This window comes from Emydura macquarii, unplaced genomic scaffold (genome assembly GCF_026122565.2).
Source record: "Emydura macquarii macquarii isolate MOO-44397 ecotype Brisbane River unplaced genomic scaffold, CSIRO-AGI_Emac_v2 contig_1483, whole genome shotgun sequence".
NCBI lineage: Eukaryota > Metazoa > Chordata > Testudines > Chelidae > Emydura > Emydura macquarii.
In genome coordinates, this window is record NW_027131620.1 from 20,585,224 (window position 1) to 20,608,651 (window position 23,428).

General features: G+C 41.3%; 1 protein-coding gene across 1 annotated transcript in view; it reads left to right on the plus strand.

Annotated features, from left to right (window-relative positions):
* The window catches only part of PTPRT (protein tyrosine phosphatase receptor type T), a 618,875-nt gene that overhangs the window by 197,329 nt on the left and 398,118 nt on the right, over positions 1-23,428 (plus strand). Inside the window, exon 3 of the mRNA XM_067554415.1 lies at positions 16,560-16,831. Within this exon, the coding sequence (XP_067410516.1) occupies positions 16,560-16,831 (272 nt within the window). The remainder of the gene's footprint in view (positions 1-16,559; positions 16,832-23,428) is intronic.

Below are 23,428 nucleotides of genomic sequence, written 5' to 3' on the forward strand. Positions count from 1 at the left end.
AGTGTTTTACCATTGGTTTCAGTGGAAGCAGAATTGGGCCTGTACAATATGAGGGAATCCATGCTATGATATGAAGTTGAGGCCAGGATTAAATGCTCAGTATTGCAGATCTAGGCAGTACACGCTTTTTACCCATCTGTGAGCTGAAGAGCCAGAGCTGTATTAGCTGTTTCTGTTCTGCAATCTCATTGAAGCCTGTAGAGAGACCTGCCCCTCAAGAGGGACTTCTCAGGAGAGATTTCATGCTCCGTAAAGGGTGACAAAGGGGAGTACATTTTGGGGAGAGAGAATTGCATTCTAGCCAAACAGGTACCATTTGAAATATGGAAATTCAGTCCAAGTGAAGCAGATAAAAGGGGATGTAAGGTGAGCTTGAAACTGGGGCTAAGAGGTAATATGAGGAGCAAATGAGTCCCAAATATAAGGCACTCCAAAGTATTTCAGAAGCATGAAACCGTCAAGAGAATTGGTCAGTCAACAGGGCCATCAGAGAGTAAGGATCCACTAGCAAGGATACGGATACTGAAGGAAAGCTCAATGATTTATCTACCGTCAAGAATGTTAAAGTCCGATCCTAGACCTACTTCTTTAAGGCTGTCAAGGTGAGGTACTGTCCAACTAAAGTCTCAGGAGCTGCTTTAATACAATTGTAAAGAACAGCAAGTCACTGGAACCAGATGTTGTATATGGATGAGTTCTGAAAGAACTTTTAAAATGAAGTGGCTGAGCTGCTAAATGAGATAAGTTATTAATCTGCTGCTAAATGAGAAGATTGGTGGGTAGTAAATGTTGACCCTAACTTAAAAAACAAACAAAAAATATACAGAAATAACCCCAAGTGTGGTCCTAGGAGTTGCTAGCCTGTGTCTCTTACTTCAAGAACAGGTACATTGGTTGAAACAATGAAGTATCATACAATGATATAAAACAACAGTTCCCAACCTGGGTTGCAGGACCCTTTTCGGGGGGCAGGGCGTTAAAGATTACAGGGGGTCCATGAGACTTCAGTAATATAGAGGTCATTCAACCATGCCAAGCTCCACTCTGACCCCAACCCCGCAGTAGCTGTATGCCTGGCCAGAGAGGAGCAGCCCCGCACTGGTAGGGGCCTGGAATAGCCCCGGCCGGCCTGCCAGGGCCCATTTCCATTACCCTCAGTCCATTAGGCTGGAAAGAGGTGGGGCCACACTGAAGTCGCTGCGCCAGGGAAGGCTCAGGTAAGAGTAATTTATTATTATTTATGTCATTTAGTAGTGTTGTGTTTGTTTATGGCCGGGTTGGGAGGTGTGATGGGGAGGGTGCGTGTTTAACGAGTGGGGCTTTCACTCAAAAATGTTGGGAACCACTGATGTAAAAGACAAACCAGTACAGCTTCTGTATAGGCAAATCAGGCTTCTCTAATCTACTAAAATTATTTGAGTGTCAGTAACACAGTGGCTAGAGAATTGATGGATTTATTTGGACTTCTAAAAAGGCTTTATAGTTCCTCACAAGAGGCTATTAAACAAAGTAGTCATGGGGTGAAAGGTAAAACTCTGTTCAGGATTAGAAACTGGTTAAGAGACAGCAAACACTAAAGTAAATGGTCAAATTTCAACATGGCAAAAGGTTAACAATGGTGCCATGAATCTCCATACAAGAGCTGCTGTTTAATACATTAAATAATGATGTGGAAAAGATAATGAGCAGTGAGGTGGCAAATTTTGCAGCTGATGCCAAATTACTTGAGAGTTTCCCTGAAGTTCCTCAAAGGCTAACATTTAGTGTAATAAACCGGATGAAGGTGTTGACATTGGAAGGAATATTTTGAGCTGCTTTTTCCCCCCGCTGTGGTGTCTAAATTAACTGCAGCCGCTCAGAAAAAAAAGACCTACTTGGACAGCTGAGTGAAAACATCTGCTCAATACCCAGTGATGATCAAAAAGCAAACACAATGTTAGGATTTCTTATAGAGATTGAAAGGAATTGGGCCTACTCCATGATTAAAAATATGCAAAATTGACAGTATAGAGAAGGCAAACTGGGTACATCTGTTTATGTATCATACCAAAACAAGGGGACAGACAATGGGTCTGAAAGTCAACAAATCTAAAGCCAGCTAAAGAAAATACTTTTTCACAGAGCACATGATAACTTTTGAAATTCATTGCTTCCAGTTTTCACTGAGTAAAAGTATGTAGCATGATTAAAGAAAGTATTAGACATATATATAGGTAGCAATTGGATATATGCATGATAATAGATTTATCTGAATAATTCTCTGACAATTGAATAGATGAAAAGAAAGGATAATAAAATTAAGGGATATAAATCCACATGTTTAAGGCCATAAGCCAATTGCTAAATGCCTGTGGTTAGGGGAAAAAAACAAACAACTCCTGCACACCAAACATAAACAAACAAACAAACAAACAAAATCTATGGTCAGGTTATTCTTTAATTGTCCATAAGGATTCTTGCACCTTCCTCTGAATGCTGATATAGACCACAGTCGGGTTGCTGGAGTTGGTAAATCACCAGTGTCATAAAATATGGCACTTCCTATGTTCCTAAAACTGGCCAATAGCAGGGCATTGCTCATTCACCAGAAAAGTTCTTCAAATTTCCCATCAAATTAGTCCTTCCTCTATTTTTGGTATGAGCCCACTTTTGTAAAATGTACCCTCAAAATTCAGCTTCTCAGGGCAGAATACACCTGAAAAGAGGTAGGGCTGACTTAAGAAACACACCAGTGTAAATTATGTTATGCTACATGGTTACAATGACAACACTGGCCTGTCTGTCTTGGTCTCTTATTTAAAAAAAAAAAAAAAAAAAAAAAAAAAAAAAAAAAATTGTTTTTTTGTCCTCATGGGGATGTGGAATTGTTAGCACTGATCAGAGCTAGTAAATATGTGAGCAGGTACTATGGACGCTTTCTATACTCATGGTTTTCCTTCGTAAGCAGGGCTGGCCTGCATCAGCCTCTGTTTTTGAAGCCCTGGATTGCTCCTTTGAAGAAATTGCTAGCTGTGCTATGCTGTGGAGCGGCTTGTTTGGTGGACTACTAAGGTGATGGATGAGACCTCTGAATTCATTGAGCCAAATGCTGTTCTCTGTTACGCTGTTGAAATCAATGGTGCTTTCTGAATTTACAAGAGTGGCTGAGAGAATGCTTTGGCCCATTTTCACAATAACAGCTCAGCAGAGCTGAGGACCTGATTCAAACCCTTTAGCATATAGCCCCCTCTTCATTATGAATTTTTGGCTTTTGTGCTGTTCTGTTCAATGTGGTAAAATATCAGTGTCCCATAGCTGCAATATCTGAATCCGATTTAAGAGGTAAAACCTGATTCCTTTTATGAGACTTGGTCTGCTATAGTTTCCTTTTGCCATGTTTAATATGCTTTCCTATCACAAACATAAAAGGTAAGAATCCACCCAGTATTCTGCATAAAGCATATAAAGTGCTCCAGTATATGACAGATTTGAGCATTTTGCAAAGGTAAGTGGAACCCAGAAATGTAACTCATCAAAATAGCATTGTGCCATCTAATGTGTAAATACCTGAGAAGTCTGCAATTTTATCATTATATTGCTCATTCCATTTTAGTTTTGCTTTCTAAAGCCAAGCAAACCAAGGAGGTCCAATATGTTGATGAGACTTGGAAACTGAAAGAATTGCAGTCCAACTGTTGTTTTTTCCGCTTTCATATGACCTTATATTTGTTTAAGGTAAAATTTGCACCAAGATCCACCACTAGCAGGCATCCCACTGTCACTAATGGCGACTTTTAAGGTATTCCCATACTTTCGCATACAAATAAGTTCAACCTTTAGGGACAATGTCAGGTCTAAGCTGGACCCACAACTTCTGTTTTGAATTTGTTTTCATTAAATGTAAGGTCAATAATAAGGCAACCATGTTTTCATGGAACTTTGGGAGGAAAGAGAAATTCCAAGAAACAGTTTGCTCAACAACTAAACATTCCTGTGCAGTATTTTTCTCTCTCTCTCTCACACAGACACACACACATACACAGGAATTCTACTAGTGAATAGAATTGAGTTTGAGTTTGAGTGCTAACTGCCTACAGTGAATATTAGTAGCCTTATTTTCATTGTTTAAACTGGGCGAAATGCAAAAGGAAAGCTCAACAAACAGTGAGCAGAGATTTTTAAAATTAGCTTTAATCTCAACAGGCATTAAAATAGGTCAGGTAATTTTGTTTCTTTAACAAAATTAACAATGTCTTTAAAGGCTGCCTCCTTTGTAAACTAGTTTTTTTATAGTTAATGATTTGTCACATAAACTGGGTGTCACTATAGCATCTTGTCTTTATATTGAGCTCACCGCAGCACTATTTGAGCATTTTGATCCCAAATGTTCTAAAGTTTCCACAGCCTATATCCTGCTGGAAATGTACACAAAGTAATCACTTCACCAACCACTGAAATGCTTCAACTTCCATGGTGGAAAACACCATTGAACAGCAGCACTATACAACAGTTTAGGACAGATAATGTAGATAACCAAAGGAAATAAGGCACTCTCTTGAATAATGATCTTCCAATGAAACATCCAGAAAATTACACGTAAGTATTATGGAGTTACGAATTGGCAGAAATAATGAAAGGAGACTGAAAGGAATCAATGCTTATACATCTTACTTATGTCAGCCTTCCCTTTATGGCCCAGATTCAACAAAGCACTTAAACTCACACTAAACACGTGAGTAGCCCTTTGACTTTAATGGGACTTGTAATGTCTGTAAAATTAAGTGTGTGCTTATGCATGTAGGTTCTTTGCTGGATGAGGGCCATAGTTCCAATATTTTATTTGGCTTGCTGGTTTCATAACCTGAACACTATTTATTTAAATGTAGTTTTTGTTGTGTGAATTAAAAACAAAACTATTTAGGCAATATAAAATATAAAGAAAGTGATTGATAGGGTAAATAGCTGTTTACCCGCTGAACTCAAATAGCAATGAAACGGTTCAGGACTTTCAGGATTCAGTATGCCTTTATCCTTTTTAAAAGCACATGCTATAACCAGTAAGCTATAATTAAAGCTACCGAGCTGTTCTGGTCTATTGGGTAGAAAGAGACTGATATGTTTTTTACAATAAGGATATTTTACCTGATAGATTGGAATAGGTCCTTGGCTAATAAAGCCATTAGTCTATTGTGTAAGCCTCTATTTAGCACGGTATTTATCAATCTGAAGTAAGGACAGTCTCAAAATACAGCTCATTGGTGACCGAGGTATCACTAACTTCCCTTAGTGACTGCAGCAGAGCTTTATTCAAAAGTTCTTCATTGCTGAGACCATCGAATTATAGGTCACTACTGCTAGCCATTCGAGCTCTTTCAATAGAACCCATTCTTATTGCTGTGGTATAGAGGAGAGACCTGCAGAGGGGAGGGGGGAAAGTGGGTAAGGTCTAGATATATTTGGTGCCTATGAAAACCTGTGGCATATGCTGAATGGAAGTCAGTACTGTTAGAAATAACCAAACAGGTTGTCCTGGGGGTGGATTGGGGAGACGGAACCCTTTATTGCCTGCTCGTTCCACCTCAACGCCGTGAGTGAGAAATGAGGGGGTTACTTTACAATTCTTTTATCCATAACAGTATGTAAATGTATACATTTTCAGCAACTCCCCATAGACCCTTATTTGGTTACATTAACACCTATAAAATGAATATTAACAACTACATGATGAATATAATTATACCTGCCCCTGTTTGTTGTTTACAGGATTACCATGCAGAGGTCAGGCACATCACCTTAAAACCTATACATTTTACACTAACATTCTTTGAAGTAAAAGCATGCCGGGGGAGAAGGAAGATAATGCTTTCTTCGCACCAAAAGACCTTGCACAAAAATGGTGATAGACTCATCCTCTGTGCAGATGTCCAGGAAGAGAGGAAAAGAAGAGAGATAACAGACTCTAACTAAAATTCACACCAGTTAACAGAAACTAGATATGCCCTTGCCTTGACCGCGTTCCCTGTAATTTAGACTTGACCACTTTTCCAGCTTTTAACTCTATACTATCCTACACTCCCCCACTTTCTTTCAAAGAAAGGCCCAGGTGTCCATCCTTCCCACACACTGGCTGGTGGGGCACTGGTCCAGGAGGCCCTGGCTCAAAATGGCCCAATGCCTCAATCCACTGGTCACGCTATGGGGAGACCAGGGAGGCGGGTTACTGACTGAACAATATGCGTAAAATTACAGTTATGGCTTTTGGGGAGAGGCTGGGATGGTGAAAAATTTTAAACATCCCATAAACATAATTAAAAAAACAACTAATGTGATTAATATTTTTACAACATGAGTAATACGACTGAAGAGCGAATGAGAGTCTGTTAAGCCTGTTGGAAGGGCACAGGCTACATTAATTCAAGCACAGTCAGCAGGCAATTTAGCGGCTAGTTGGAACGCATTGGTTCCTTGGAGGGCCTGGGCTTCCAAAACCTGCGTTCTGCGTTGCTCAATTTGGAGTTGTTTTAAAAGCTGTGTCAGGCAGTTCCAATTGATCCAGAAAGGTTCAGGTACAGTCTCAGTCCAGTTCATTGGAATTGTTTGGTGTCCTGTTACATTGAGCTGTTTTATGGCTGATATGCGGATTTGATAGGTGGAGTTTCCTAGTTGTAAGGAAAAGTTTCCTGGTCCAAACCCCACTCGTTCCACCCACCTTCCATCCTTTAGCCCCTGATCATTGAGCATGGCTGATCCCTCCCAGCAGATTTTATTTTTCTGTTCCACCCAATGCTGAGGGGATACTTGTTCTATACATCGTAATGGTGGTGGTTCTTGTGACCATCCCTCCCAAGTGTTAACTTGTTCTGCCCAAATTAGTCCCATCCGTGGATCATATACCTCTGGCCCAACCAGAAACTATGTGTCATTTGTTCCAACCCGCACCTGCCACACCGGCTCTCCGGACCATCCCCATTTGCACCCATCTCCGAAGCCTGCCTGCAATAGGATGTCAGAGGTCCAATTCCCTCTAGCTACTCCTTTGATATTGAGAGTGCACTGAGCTAGAGTACAGTCCCCAAGGGTTGTTCGCCAGGTGGCTCTGAAAGGCCAATAACTTTTTAATTACTTTGCTACATTGGTACCCTCTAATCCAGAAGGCCATTCCCCGAGACGGGCATTCGGTAAGAGGGGTTTACAAAATGATCTGTTAAAGTTTGCTGAACCTGGTCGCAAGCCTCTTTTTATAAAACAGTTTTGACACTTTTCACCAAATCTGTCATAAGGCTTTTGGTGAAGTTTTTTAAGGGTTAAAATAACAGTTCCCAGCAGGTGGTTAGTGGAGCTCAGTGCAGATCCCTGCAATATTTTTCCCTCTGTTCAGCAGCCCCATGACATTCCAGGCATTAGATTTGAGCTGCTTAGCCAGATTTCTGTAAAGAGTTTCACCCTTTCCACAAATAGTTAACAATATCCTGTTGTTCTCGGAGATTAACCCCTGCTGAGTTTGTAATTCCCACAGCAGCAATTTTTCCTACTCTGGTTTCTAAGTAATACCTTTGCAAATTGTTCCCAATTTACCAATCAGCGGGGAACAAGGTGATAGATATCTGCTCTCCCTTGGTCCCTGGATCCAGGATTCAACACGTGTCACTTCCCACTTCTGGCTTTCTCTTTTTCCCTTTAACAATAGTTATATTGCACTCTCCCCTTACACACCATACCCCTTCCCTCCTGCAGCCACATGCTTTTTGAGGTTTTATACTTTATTTCCGGGGGGTTGGAGAGTAGCATTCGGGTAACCCCTCCCCTTAAACACTACTCCCTCCCACTTTTGTGGAATTGTGATTCCCAATACCAAGCAAAACCGAGTGTATTACTACCCTGAATTACCACCCCCACCCTGCCTGATGATTTCCATTGTTTCCACTAGCCCTTTCTTTTTTAACTGCAATAACTGGGCAAATAGATATTTTAGCTCCCTCAATGAGTACTCTTGGCTATTTGAGTATTGGAAGCCAGTGCACCCTCTTCTGAGAATTGTTGGGGAGTAAACTTTGTTTTATAAACCGAGAATATGTGTACAGTAGGAGGAGAAGAATGGGGGACTGGCCATTAGTGTTGTTCAAACCAATAGTACTCTCAGACATGCTCAGATGCATTAGACCATTTATATGGACAGAGGGCAATGCTGTACGCAGGCACACATTCCTGTAATCTGACAGAGCTGATACGTGTGGAGCAGTGACTCACATTGGTTCTTACTCTGCACTGCGGAAGTCAGGGTGGAATTTTTTTATTGACTTTGAGTCAGTTATTGCTCGGATTGAAGTCCAGCATTGTTGCAGATACTTCGCACCCTTCAGGATTTTGTGTGGTGTGAGTGACATTCACCCCTCAACCGAGGGCAGACACAAGCCATTTTGGGGATTTAAGTGTATAATTGTGGGTGGCCCTCTGTCCAGGGGTGAATTGAACCCTATATGAATAGATCATCTGCACTAAGCCTAATGGAGGCTATACATGGACGCTTAGAAGAGGCCATTAGTGACATCTTAGTATATTCATAGAATGGTAGCATACAGCTAAGGGCAAGCCCTTCCCATGCTGAACATTTTACCTATTTTGTTTCTGCCATCTGTTATTGGACACCAGAACTCACCCATGTGCTTCCTGTTGATATTTCTGTAGGAGATCTGCCTTTAATCTTCAGTTTAATTTTCTTTAGACCTATCTTTCAATGTCCTCTGATGAAATTATTGCTAAATCAGAGCTTGATACTGCACATTCGCTTTATACTGTGAATGTTAAGCAACAGTGCTGTCTATGCTAGGTAAATGCTACTGGAAGACACAATTTCTAGCATTGCCTTGAAGTTATAACAGTAAAAGATAAATATCCCCATTACTTTTCACTTGAGGATTTCAGCACAATTTATATTTTATTTTAGTAAGGTTCTGACCCCTCTCCATTTGAGACAGAGAGACAGCTTCATTATATAGATAAGAAAATTAAGGCATGGAGGTGTAGGGGCTGAGCTAGAGAGACCCATATGTGTCTCTTTTTTTGTGCCCTCACCCTGTCATCATGTGTGACATCTGTGTGTACATGTACGTGTGAGCAGAAAAGCAGGCAAATGTTTTGGGTCACACATCACAAAATCCAGGTCTTGCAGAAAGTCTGAAAATCTGTCAATCAAAAATTGAGCCCAGGTCTATAGATTGCAAGTCCTGTGCCTTAACCAGACCACCCTCTCACTAAGAGTGCCTATGATTTCACTCTTTTGGTATGGATAATGTCTACTTTGTACAGTCATTGAAAATGCTTGGTGTTCCCTTTTGGCCACAATAATTCATTCCCATCTGTGACAAGCCTCTGAGAACATTCACATGCTGTATCACAGGAAATCTGTCACACTGACCCATCTAAATACATATTTTTTGTGTCCCATTGTACACTTCTAGCCAGTGACAGGAATGCTGTTTCTTTCTGTCTGGTTATTGGTGCCCAGACAGATCCCCTGCACCATGCGTTCCTTAGTTCAAGACTTAGTGAAGGGAAACTATCACTTGGCAGGAAACTATTGAAAGATGCTGATAATCTAACAGTGTCTGTGAGCCACCCTTGTCCAACCTTTGGAAACCATTTTAAAAAAGGAGAATAGCTTAATTATACCTGTGATTTACCCCTAAGCAGTCCTGGGATGCCATTGAAAATGTCTGTGCAATAGCTGATTGCAGTCAGAGGAATCTACTGAAAAATCTATGGTTTGTAATTAGGAAACTGGGAAACCTTCATTCCCAGTTCTGGCTATTACATCCCATATGTCTCTGGGTTTATGTAAAGCAAGAGCTGCAGACACTTTTTTCAAAGGACACTGTCAAGTGTACAAATTGGAGGTGGCCCAAATAGTTGTTACACATTCTTTTTTTTTCTTTTGCTAATGAATTAATGAAATAATCCATATTATCTTCAAATATTTCGTTCAGATATCTGCCATTCATGTCATGGGGTTGGTAATATAAGGAATATGGTATCAATTCCGGCTTCTTGATAGGATTTCTGGAACAGGAGAATAATAAATAACACTCTCCATGGTATACATTTACACAAGAATAATTGTTTTCTATAATTATGATGCTCCTTAAGTTTGTTATGTGAATACCTGACAGTCATCCAAATGAATGAATATGACCCTGTGAATCCTAGTGACCTGAACTTGATGTTAATATGCATGAAAATAACTGTGACTCTAGCTTCCTTTTACTACTAGTCTAGTTCAATAGAAGGCACACTTGCCAAATAATACATATGGGCATGTTTTTGCTCTAACAATTGATGATGGAGTAATAACTGTAAAAAATGTCTCAAATAACTTTTGAATTTCTATGTGCACAACTATCTTTAGTCCCCTCTGCTAGAGGGGAGCAGATTTCTGAGGGCATACCCAAAGGTGCCTGAGCTCTAAGCTGCTTTTTTTACTACATGGTATGAATTATTTTCATTATCCAATACCATGTGCCATCGTGCTCACCCATAGACTGTTTCTTAAATGATGATATTGTAATTGTGTGTCCTATTGTATGTTAAAAAATATGGCATTTGAGGCACATACCTAAAATGGTATGAGTGTTTATCTCAATAACCAGGGCAAGTTAAAATACGTGTTTGGTTTGTATGACTTTGGTAAAGAAAAAATGTACTGTAGTTCACACTTTGTCACTAGTGTTGACCTCCAAATCATGTCATAATATCAATTTGTTCTTCCAGACTTCTTTGTTGGAGGGAAAGAGTGGCTAGATTTGGGTGCTGGGAAAACTTTGATGGGAGGATGTACAGGTTGAAATTTGAGTCTACATTATTTATCAGGCCCATTGAGAGAAATTCGGGGCCCCAACCCTCCTATTTCACTCTATTTACAGAGATGTGACAAATGTTTTTAGCCCAGTGTCTGGTATAATTGTCCATCTTTCCACTCCCTTCTCATCTTGGACATTGGCTCCAGTTGTTGTTGTTAAATATTTTTACATATGCCCACATCATGGGAGGGATGTTTTTCAATATAACAACCAAAGACCTGTTCCCTTTAACCATATGCTATTTTTCACATTAGCTCCAGCCCCACTGCATTGTGTAAAATTATCATCAAACTTTGGAACAAACATTTCTCCTATTCATATTCCCTTGCAAACCCCACATAGGCATCTTCATTCTCATCTATTGAGTGTGTTGTCATTCCCTACTAGAATATTTAAACTATTTTTCCCAAAATATTTAACTCGCATATCCAGCTGGACAAACATAGCTTTCCCCCTTAGTTTCTGATACGGTTTGAAATGAGCTCTTTTTACATCCTGCTTGCAAATCCGTGATGCCAGTGCTACATAACTGGTGAGGCAGGACAAAACTTCATAGATGTTTGGGTTCTATTTCAGGTATTTCGTCTTTTAATTTCACATTGTGGTGTGTGGTTTTCTTCTGGTTTTTTTCTTTGAAACGGTTTGGGGGCAGAATTCTGCCCATGAACATGTGCACAGAGCTCTCGCTGGTGCTACTGGAAGGTATATTCATGAGTTCAGGGATTGAAGTTGGTCCTACGAAGGCAGTTCCCTATGTACTGATGATAACTTTAATGTCAGACTTTGAAGTCAAGCAACTTGACAGTGTTCTGTTTATTTTGCATTTACTCTTTAATGACTGCAATATTTTTCACTTTTAAACAGAGTGATTGTACAAAGCCAGCAGTGAAATGGCATTAATGGAGGTCTTACTCTAGTGATCATGAGGGGCTCTCCTTGGCTCATTTCTTCAGCTGTCATTTGTCAGAACACACTCATGTAATCTTAATGAACAGTGCGCAAAGCCATTAAAAACTCAATTACTGCTTTCTTTTTACTGCAGACGTGAGAAAATGCAATCATAAAGTGCTGATGTATAAACACAATAGCCACCATCTGCTACACAGTAGCATTTCAGCTCTGAAAAGAGGATATAAGTTGCAGATGCATCAATAATAGGAGGCTTATCAAGGCATCATTATGCACCAGTGGGGGAAATTTTTTTGAATTTTATGGCCAGCTAGAGAGCACTTCATTGTTTAATTCACCAATTTTCAGTGGTATATTTAATAACTATGGAAGAGTGTTCAGTTTTATATTCACTGTCATTCTAGTGGATTTTTTAAAAATCATTTATTTACCGCCTCCTGCTTCTTCCTGACTGATCTGAACATAACAGGTTCATTTTGTGATTTTCAGGAAATTAGCAGTGACAGCAAGATATTATTTCAGCTAACCTGTTGATCAAAGAATGCTAAATTAAGTTGATCTGATATTCAAGTTGCTTTAACAAACACTTTTGTGTCCAGTAAGTATAAAGGCATGCTCTTTTGCATAACACAGATAACTTTTTCTTGTGCTCTGTGTATAGTTCAGTGCATATTTTTGGTGGTGGTTCTTAAGACATTGAATTTCCCACATGATAGTAGCAAACTGGTAGTGTAGGTGGGTATGATTTTTATTTTTCAAAACCAAATATACAGTGCTCTAGTTAAAAAACAAAACACTTTTACCTATGATTAATATCATTTTTGGTTATGTTTTTTATACCATTGTATCTATGTTTTTCAATGATGTGTTGAATAATGTGGCTTGTGTCTCTTACGTGTTAGTTCCTTCTATGCTTTTCTGACCAATGGGGTGGATGAGGGTTTGTTGATACAGGGTCGGTTTGTAACTCCATTAGCTTGGTAAATAGTTACTTACACAAGTAATCCAATTAATTCAGAAAAGAGTCCCATTAATTTCAATGTGTCATTCAGTGTGAATAAAGATATTGGAATTTGGCTCCCAGTTATTAGGGAATGGAAACAAATAAATTTTGAAATGCTACACTAGTTCTGGGAGGAATGAGTTCCATGGTCTTGTACCAGCCACTGCATGCTGTACTCTGCACAAAGACGCTTCACCCTTGCGGTGGGCAATTTCCTTGTGACAGAGGAACAGCGCTGATGACTGTGGTCCTGATTCCAGAGCATAGCACAACCTTTCAGAGATACTGGGGGATCAAATGATTAAGATCCTCAATCATAAGGAAGAACAGCTTGAGCCTGATGTGATCTACTGGAAGGGAGCATCACGAGGAGAGGGCAGGGTTTGAGGCATTTTGTGAGAACCCATGTTGCTGGCCAGATGTGCTGCTGTATTCTATGCCAGTTCCAATCTCTCTGGGGCTATAGCGTTCATGCCCAGATAGGTGGCATTGCTATATTCCAACCAGGATGTAATGAAGACGTATTATTGAAGCCAGCTCATGTCCCTCAAGGATGGGACGCAGTCCCCTGACCAATCAGAGAATGTGTGTGTTGTGGAAGATGCTACAGGAGAGCTCATCAGCAATGAGGAGGCCAGCAAAACTCTTAGACCATGCGTGTGTCTGTCTGCAGTGTAGATGGTACGGTGGTTGCAAGCTCTTCTAAGTTTTCATCCTCTAACAAGCAGAAACTGTCTTGTTAGCTTTTAACGTCAGCCAGTTAATCTTAATTTCTGCAGTATTCCCTTGTGTATATCCCTCTTCTTACTGTAGGGAATATGTTTTATATTGCAAATAAGAGGTTATGTAGCTGTAGATTGTCCCCTAAAACCTGCCTGTTGTCTTCAGTAACTAAATATCTAAGACTTTAACCATGTATTTTGGGATGGACAAAAGGTTTTGTTTTTCCACTGACGTTATGGCAACCTCTATACATATAGTCTGAATCAGTTCTGGAATTCTCAACAACGGCCACATAAAAGTCCATTGCCATTCTGTTGAATAACCATGTTTCAGTATTTTCTGTGTGGTGGAGAAAAAAAATAACCATTACTTTAAATTTTATGTAAAAAAACAAAACCTCCGAAGACATTCTTATTCAGTAGAAAACACTTTATTTTTGTATGGAAATCAGTTAAACTGAAATAAATCTTAATTAGTATGATAGTAGGCCCTAGTCACCCTACTGTAGATCACAGCCCCACTGTGCAAACAAAGTAATCTCTTTGGGGCAGGGATCATCTTACCAACTAAGCAGACAGGTCAGATAAAGGGTGGGAGGGGCCCAGAGAAGTGAAGTAACTTGTTCAAGGTCATGACAGGTCAGTGGGGGAGCAGAAGTAGAACCCAGGTTTCCAGAGTCCCAACCCAGTGCCCTAACCATTAGACCACACGGCCTGGCCTTGTATAGAAGCTCTGTTTTGTCTCCATTGAAGTATTTTTATTGGCTGTTTGCTCCATCATGCCCAAGTCTGACACCTGGCAAATGCATAAGGTCTCTTCTCAAACATCACAGCTGGCATTGCATTTTAGAGCAATTACTATACTACTGTGGTAGGAAAAAAATATGTTAGTTACTTAGCATTTATAAAGTGGTTTTCTTCCAAGGATCTCAGAGAAGGGTAAATATCACTATTCTAATTTTTATAAGGGAAAATAAGGCAGTTTACATTCACTGTCCAGGGTCAGATAAGTGAGTAGCATAACCAATGTCATCTGATCTTGATAATGTTTTATCTACCCGACCATGTAAGCCTAGCAGTGTTGTGCCTCCTAGCCATGGATGAGCCCAAGTCACAAGGCTTGAATCTAGGTTTAAACTTCCCTAAATTTAAGATTGTTTGGGTGGGATTTTCAACGGGTTCAGCACTGTCTTAACTCTGCTCTCATTGAAGACAGTGAGAGTTTCACTATTAACTTTGGTGGGAGCAGAATTTGGGTAGACAAAGAACACTTTTTAAAATCCCAGCCTTGGACCTTGGCGTGGTCTCCCTCTTATAGAGAGGGGTCAGCTGTGAAGTTTGGATTCAGATTGGTGTCTAAAGTTCCTGAAGATCCAAAAGTTCCTCAATACCCCCAGTTAGGGTTTATATAAGGTAATCTCCAGGGTTAACAAGCTCATGAATCCCTCTACTCGTATATCCGCTCCCACTCCAGCATCTTCACTCTGAATGCCAACTGAAGTTTCTTGGGTAACATCCATTTCTATTTCAACACCTCGAGATGTAGGTTAAAATGGTCCTGAAAGGTTCTGCCTGTCCCTGTTCTTATTGCTCAGTGCAATCCTTTTCTCAGCTTTAATTACATTGTGATTGAATTTCCCAAAGTCCCAAGAGAGGGTTTTATTCCTTTAGTATAAAAGACTGACTGACTGACTTCTGCATCTGCCTCTTTTGATCCTTGTGTGTGTGTGTGTGTGTGTGTGTGTGTGTGTGTGTGTGTGTGTAATATGAACATTGGGGGGGGGGAGAAGGGTTTTGTGGGAGAATGCTGCCGGTGTCCGTTGATATAAATTTATAGCATATGGCTGTTCACTGAGCAGAATTGATCAAAATGTTTATCTGGCTCGTCTGGGTGTCTGTCACACTGCTGTAGCATGGATTGGAAAGGAAAAGGGAACTTCAATAGGTTAGAAGTGAAGTGAGCCTTCCCAAACTCAATCTTCTGTGAACTGCAAGAGGCCAGCAGAGAAATACATTTTGTAGCATGACTTGGCAGCTGAATCGGAACTGAGAATGTCAAGAGGGCTGCGTTTGATTAAAAATGATCATGCCTGGCTGCTGAAACACAGAGATTGTTTTCCTCCTCTCAGTGCTTCTTTCCAGTTTTCCTGCGTGTGCATGTACGCACACCGAAAGCAGAGTCTTTAAATAGAATCTAGCCAAATAACTCCCATAATGGCTTTCCTATTGCTAATGTTTTTTGTCACTGGATGCGTCCGGGAAGAGACAAGTTTAAAACCAAAGTGTGTCAAAATAAAATGCTTGGTGTAGCAAGCTGTGGGCTCCTCAAAACCCCCGGATATGGTTTATATCAAGTAAGCTCCAAGGTTAACAAACAAACCTCACGAATCCCCTCTAATCTTTTACCCCCCCTCCCACTCCAGCATCTTCACTCTAAAGGCCACCTGGGTCCTGTTCCTTCCACTGGTGGATTAGCTCTCCTTGTTACATCGTTTCTAGCTGGAATGTCACTGTTACACGAACACTTTTAATTCTTCTGGACTTTGGCAACTGGGGTGGTGGTAATGCTGTGAAGTCTGTAGAGGCTTACTCTGCAGGGATGCTGGGTTAGATCTTGTGCTGGCATAAGCTAGCACAGCTTTGCAATGGTGCTACACCAACCGGGGCTATCACCACTGCATCATTTAATTCTGGGCATGCCATAGAGGAAGCCAGGTAGGCTAAGGGAGTGCACACCTTTTGGAAGGCTGGTTGCTATATGAAACATAGACCAAAAAGATCTACAGGTACATTAATTTTAACATAAGGAATATTTTACTGCCAGGTTATATAAAATGAGATTGACAGAAGAAAATTAAAAAATAAGAGCTCTTATAATTACTCTGGTGTTAGCAGGCCCAAAATTTGCTTGTATCTCTACCCTGTAAGTCCTATATCCATAGAATAGGAGGCTTGAGCGCTTTGAGATGAATGTTTTGGTTTTTTGACTGCTGGGGATCATGTAGAATCATTTACTTTTCTGATAGAATTGTCCTGAAAAAATCCCCAAAAAACTCTTCTCTTCCCTTCCCCTTTTCACTTCGCTCTCTCTAGGTTCCTTCATGATGGTGAATAGCTCTGGACGGGCATCTGGGCAGAAAGCTCACTTGCTGCTGCCCACCTTGAAGGAAAACGACACTCACTGCATCGACTTTCATTACTACCTGTCCAGCAGAGACCGTTTCAGCCCTGGCTCGTTGAACGTCTACGTGAAGGTTAATGGTGGACCACAGGGCAACCCCATCTGGAACGTGTCGGGGATTGTTACGGAAGGTTGGGTGAAGGCAGAGCTTGCCATCAGTACATTCTGGCCTCATTTTTATCAGGTATGTGTTGGTAACATTTCTTCCACCAACGGTTTGCTCTGTTGCTATGGGTTTGGGGCTGGGCTATTGTTAGCCAAGGATGTCATGAATGTTAGTTCTGAAATAACAATATGATATTGGAGCAATTGTTACAATATATCATAAGCTCTCACCCCATCATAGGCAAGGAAGGGTTCAAGTCTGTTAGTCATTTACATCACCTGGGCAGTAGTTAGGTAGTTACTTGTCAGCCAGAGGAGGTGGGACTAAGAAAGGATCAGATAATAACAGGCACCTGGGCCTTATAAATAGGTTGAGAGTCAAGCAGAGAGAAGCTGCCAGCTGACTGGCTTACTCACCCCCATGAAGGGTGCAAAGGCTACAAATGGGCAGGACAATACTCAATACCAGAGCTGGAGAAAGGCAACGGGATGAGTGCAAGGCCCAGGGAATAGTTCATGAGCTTTTGGGATTACACCTGGACATTCTGTTACCCTGCAAGGGGTTTGAAATAACCACTTCTCAGCTGGAGGGCTGACTGGTGTGTAAAGGCAGAGGGCCTGCAGTGGGTACTAGAGGGGAAGAACCCTTGCAATGTTGCGTGCAGACATAAGGGGAATGCAAGAGGCAATTTATTCTAGCTGTGACTGAGGGACAGGATTCTGGTACTGCCTCTGTTACTTGGTCACTTTGTGAACCACTTTGGAGCAACCTCACTGCCTCAGTTTCCCCATCTGTAAAATGGGGGTAAATACTTACCTGCTTAATTGATGGTGTAAGGCTTCCTTCATTGATGGCTGACATGCTTTGAGATCCTCTTATGAGTGGTGCTTATACCAGGATAAAGTCTTAGTTTTAGAGATGGGTTTGTGTGTGTTGATTCTGCATAGTGGGAGCATCCAGACTTCTTGAAGTGTGCTGCTTCTTTCAACACTCTTGCCTTCTGGAAGGCTTTCAGCTTTTAGATGGAGGGCTTTATTGAGCCAATTGTTGGTCAGCACTTGTGTGTTTTGAGCATACAGAGTGTAAACCCTTCCACCTGCACTTACCATGGTCCTGCATAAAATTGGGTAAATATGCATGCATATGTCTGGTTAGACATTGAACTACCTATCTGCACACACTTAACCCAGTTTGCCCATGCACCCCAGCTGATCACATGAGCAAAAGTGCTTGACATTTGTTCACTCAGCTTTGCATTTAGACTGCTGCTCTGTTTTTGAAAGGTTGGCCCAGGTTCCCAATCTGAGAAGGCTCTTCATTGGCTTGTTTTTTTCTCCTGAGCCCTCCCTTTCCCTGTTGGAGTTACTGATTTAACTTAAAACCAGCAACCTGGCAGCTCATGACAGCAACATCTTTGGATTCATTTTGCCATCTTGTAAACTTGCTAAATAAAGCGGCATATGTTTAGAGTAAGGGCTGTTTATGGCACAGTTTTGCCTCTGCTGCCTAGCTGACTCCTTCCCTTAGTCTTAGAGAGAACCCCTCTCTGGTATTGAAAGCTCTTTTCCCTTTCCCCAAGAGTGGGAGTTAGCTGAGGACTACCTCTGCTGAAACTGTGCCAGCTCCCACCAAGACTGATAGTCCCGCTAGCTCAAAAGCCCAGGTACCTATTGTGATTGGAGGGCATGCTGAATGAAAGAACATCTGAATTCCAGTTAGTGCTGATGGTGATTTCAGTAATATGGACACCTGTCCGATGGGAATGGGACTAAGAGCAGCAAACCCATTGCATCCTGTCCCAGTCCTGGTTTCTGAAATGAGAGAATAAGAACAGATCTTTCCCAGCAGTCAACCTCAGATGGGCAGGGATATGGAGTTGGAGAAGACCAGTCAAGTTTCTTAAGCCCTAGGTTGTAAGGTGTGTTATATACCAATAGAAAATTTAAACTATTTGCTTTGACCTTCTGGCATTCTGTAGATTGTGGACCATATGGACATAACATAACATCCTGCCACAAGGAGCAAGTGGACAGTCTCATTCTGCTGCTGTTCAAGCTCCTGCATCAGTTTCACTCAATTAGGAGAACATTGCACTAGCCTAACCTGGATGTGATATAGGCTGAGCACTCATTTAAGAGTAGCCCCACCGGGAGCTACTGTCTTGTTACCAACACCTAAGTGTATCAAGGACTACTGGGAGATTTAATGTAATCCACCAGGATCCATCAACTGTTAATCAGGGGTTTTTCAGTGACATGAGACAGTTGCCTGGGTGAAAGATGTTAGAAATGCTGATCGAGTCCGGGATGTGGCTGGAATTTTATAGTTGTTGTCTCATCAGTTAGCTAAGGTTTTCACAACAAAAGGACTATTTTTAAGCAGATGAATTCTATATTCTCAAGTGCAGGTAGCACTCTGCTCTTCTGTAATGGTTCACTAGAGGAACAAGGAAGTGGGTGGTTCAAGACTATTTAGCCAGAAGGAGCTGTCCATCCAAAGAAGAGAGGCAGATGTAGAGAGCAGCTGCAGTGCTGTCCGGTGGGGAGTTGGGAGTCAGCTGGCTTTGTAAGATCACAGAGTAGCTGGGCTGTGGAAAGGGACCATTGCAATTTTTTTTTATGCAGAAGCACCAGTATGCCACGTTAGGAGCTAAGATAAGTGAAACTTTTATTAGGAACGTGCAAGCTATGCTTTGGGCTCTTGCTGATTTTTCCAGGAGAAACTCATTATAGTTATAATTTTAAACGACAAAGTTGAAGGTTTCAATTATATTTTGCCACACTAATTTTGCAGCCACCTGTTTACTGCGCTATCATGCGGCCTGTTCCAAACTCTTTTTTATGCAGTTTCTTGGTCTTAATTGCAGTAAATGAGTTCACTTATGAAAAAGTAAGTGCAATGCAGGACACTTTTACTGTTCTATCGGAGACAAAAATGAATGGCAAGGAACTGCCCACTACACATTGTAGGAGGGGAAGAAATAAATAAATTGCTGATCAGAGGCACAAAGAGGGTAGGAATTACTGTAGAAGAGGTTATGCAAAAGGCAGATAGCATTCCACAGCTGAGTGGCTGACAACAGCAGGTGGGTACTCTTTCTCTCTCTCTGAATACTGAATATCTGAATACTGGTAACCAAGTCGATTTCCTGAGGTCATGTTTGCAGTGCAGGCAAGCTTGCACAAGATTCACATGAATTATCCAGTTATAAAGGCATCCTGTTATGTGCATGGTAGAGATTTGTAATGGTACCCCTAGAATTTCACACTTGGATTCCCAGCCTGAATGTGTTTAGCATAGTGAGAAAAAAGCCATAAGAGGACAGGGAGAGAGTTTATACATGTAATAACTCAATAATTGCTTGCCGTAAAGATGAGCTAAGCTCCAGAATGCATCAAAAGCATGGAGTCTGGAGTCTGCCAGAAAAAGCTAGTGTGATGTGTACAGCAGGGAACATTATTGATCCATGCCTTAAGAAAACAGTTGTAATACAACAGATGAACCAGGCTACTTTGTGAACATGGACACTGTTTGTATATAGTAGCACTGGCATGTAAAGGTTGTTTATTGGGAAAGAAGTATGAAATGGCTTGGATTTTACTATTCTCAAGAGCATTTAAGAAGGTTCCAAAAGTGTAAAGCTTTGTGTTTTGTCTGTTTCTATGTTAAACTTTGAGCAGTTGGTTAAAATGCAAAACAGCATTAAGGACCGAAATCTGCAACTCTTAGAATGAGTCAGGAATCCCATTGGGATTCAAACAAAGTAAGAAAAAAAAAACCATGTTAGATTTATAGAATTGGGCCTTTAAATTAGCATGCTTCCCAGCTTCCTTCAGGCCCCTGGGCCCCAATTCTCTGCCTCCCAGAACATTTGATCTCTTCTTGTGGTGCTGGGGTCTAGGTTGGTGCAGTGCGAAGGGAGAAGGGAGTTCGGAGAGCTTGGATTTGGGGGAAGAAATTAGAGCATGAAGAATTCAGGGTGGCAGGCAGGCAAGGAGTGAGACCTCTTCTGAAGCAGGCTTGCCAGCACTGAAAGATTCCTCCATTCTGTTCTGTAGATTGACCATTGAGGGGGTGGGAAACATGGGGCGGACGGCAGAATGCGTGAGGTTGATTCTCATCTATTAACTCAGTAAGCAGTAGTTATACTGAGTTATCTTTCTCAGTAAGTGTCTGTACAGTGTACCATACACATTGGATAGTCAACAGTAGACCACAGAAGCTTATGTTCACTAGCCTTTGCTTTTGCCAGATACTGATCGTTAATGGAAATGTCTAATCCTTCTCAGAAGACTTTTCTTGAAGGTGGGAAATCTGGGCTCTGGAGAAGTTTGCTTCAGTGGAAGAGTACATAAGCTGATAATATGGTTTAATGTTCCTTTTGGGCAGACTATTTTCCAGATGAACCTAGCTTCCTCATGTGTATTTAAAAATTAAAACAATATTAAGGTTACAGTTTGCAACCTAAGTTTGAAAGAAGCTGCAGAAATGTTTTGAGTCATCTTCCTGACTGGTGCAATGTTTCTTGAATGACTTGTTCATTTTAAAGAGAAGAAGCAAGAGTTCCCACAGTATGGACTTGCATGACACTATAGGACTAGGAAGCCAGTAGGAGGCTCATCAAGAAGACTTTCCTCTTTCAAAAGTGCATGCATAACTCCAGTATGTGGTTTTTCTCTCTCAGGTATTTGCCTAACTCTTCAATAACTGGTGTCACCAATTTCTCCTGTTGCTGCTGTACTTAGGTAGTTTATTCCTTAACTCAATGGTTCCCAACCTGTGGTGCGAGGGCCAAAAGTGGCCATCGGGGGCTTTTGAAGGGGCTCCCCTCCCACTGGCTGCAGAAGGGAGCTGCTGCCTAAGGACCCAGGCGGAATGCATTGCCATGTGGCTAAAAGACTGGTGCAGGCTGCTTGCTGCTGCCAAGGGGATGGGCACTCCTTTGCTCTGGCTGTAGCAGGGAGCACAGCAAAGAGCTCCACCTGAGTCCATAGATGCTGGGGTCCATGCTGGAGCCAGAGGGAGGAGAGCACTGATCTCCTGGCTGCAGGAGGGAGCCACTACCTAAGGCCCCAGATGTAGCGCACAGGGCTACAGGACAAATGTGGTTTCCCTGCTGCAGCCAGGGGGATGGGAGATCAACGAGGAGGGAGGCAACCTCCTTGCTGAACTCCTTCTGTCTGGCTGCAGTGGAGATGCGGGAGGGCTTCTGGCAGAGACTGGTGGCCCTTCAGGGTTGTAACAGTGATATCTGTGGCCCTCGAGCCAAAAAGGTTGGGAACCACTCTCCTATGTATTTAAATGCCACTCCTAAATTTATTTATTGATCTTTTCTTATCTTAAATCCTTAGCTCCCTTTGTTCTTATGTATCACACAATTTCCAATGCTTTTGCTGAATCTATCTTTTCAGGACTTTTATTTCAAAAGGTCTAATTTTTGTGTGATCTTGGTATACTAGGAGTAGTACAAGTTTAGTGTTTTCTTCCACAAAAAAGGAGGTAGAAATAAAGTTTTGGGACCCCTAATGCAAAACAAACCAATGCTATTTGATTACAGAAGGCCACTGACTGTTTGCTCTAGATGACTGTCTTGGGTTTTCAGCTCTTGGAATGTCTGACCGCATATCAAATGAAGTGTAGCAAATGGAAAAGAGATGAAGTATTGACAAAATGGAGCTGTTTATCTTTCTATCAATAAAAAAGTTCTCTGTGGGTGAAATTCACCTCTAAACAGAGAGTCAGCAGAAGGGCCTGCTCCACGGAGGTTCTCAAGATAGGGTTTCAATAGTATTTGGGAACAGGCACAGAGCCTGTGTGCAGGGGTGAATTTCACCCTCTTATACCTAGACTAATCACTTGAGTTTCACAATATATTCTCAAATTCTTAGTGTTTTTTTTCCCCTCATAGAACTGGTTGAATAATTCATGAGCATATGTATAATTAGCCAACAAATTCAAATACTTTTTTCCATTATTCACCACCCTAAGTCGTCCCACCTCAATATCCCACAACTCATACAACTACCTGTAGGTATAGGAATCTGAATAAGAATGCACCCATGCTTTGCCCTAAACTGAAACTTGAATCTGTGTTGCCAATGCTTTACAAGTTTAATTAATATTCCTTTCCATTATTTTTCACTCTTCCAAATAGCTCCAGCTATAGTCATGCTGATGGAGACGCAGTCAGAATAGGTTTTCTTGTGAGGGGATCCAACTTGATTCTGCCTATCTGAACAGGTTCAGATAACTTTGGTTAAGCATTTTGGGTTTTTATCTGAACTGAACTTCTTGAAGCCTGCACATCACTGTATCAAGCAATCTGTATTGGCCTCAGAGCAGCACTAGATTTCATCTCTAATAGCAGCTGTGTAATCTGATCACACTGGTAAATACATTCCAGAAAGTGGAATCTATCAACATTACTCATGCATTCCTTGGAACCATGCTCAGGTAATCTTGTGACGACTAGGGAGTTACCACTGTCGGAATAAAGACTGATGATGAAAAAGAACACCAAAATGTTGTTTCTATTTATGAGATCATATGGGTATTTGGGGTGTGTGTGTGTATGGGGGGGAAATTTAGATCTAGTTGATCCTCTCACCAGCCAGTGATGACCACTTACTTCCATGCTCTTCTAGTACTTGGCAGAATCTAGATAAAATAGCTTAA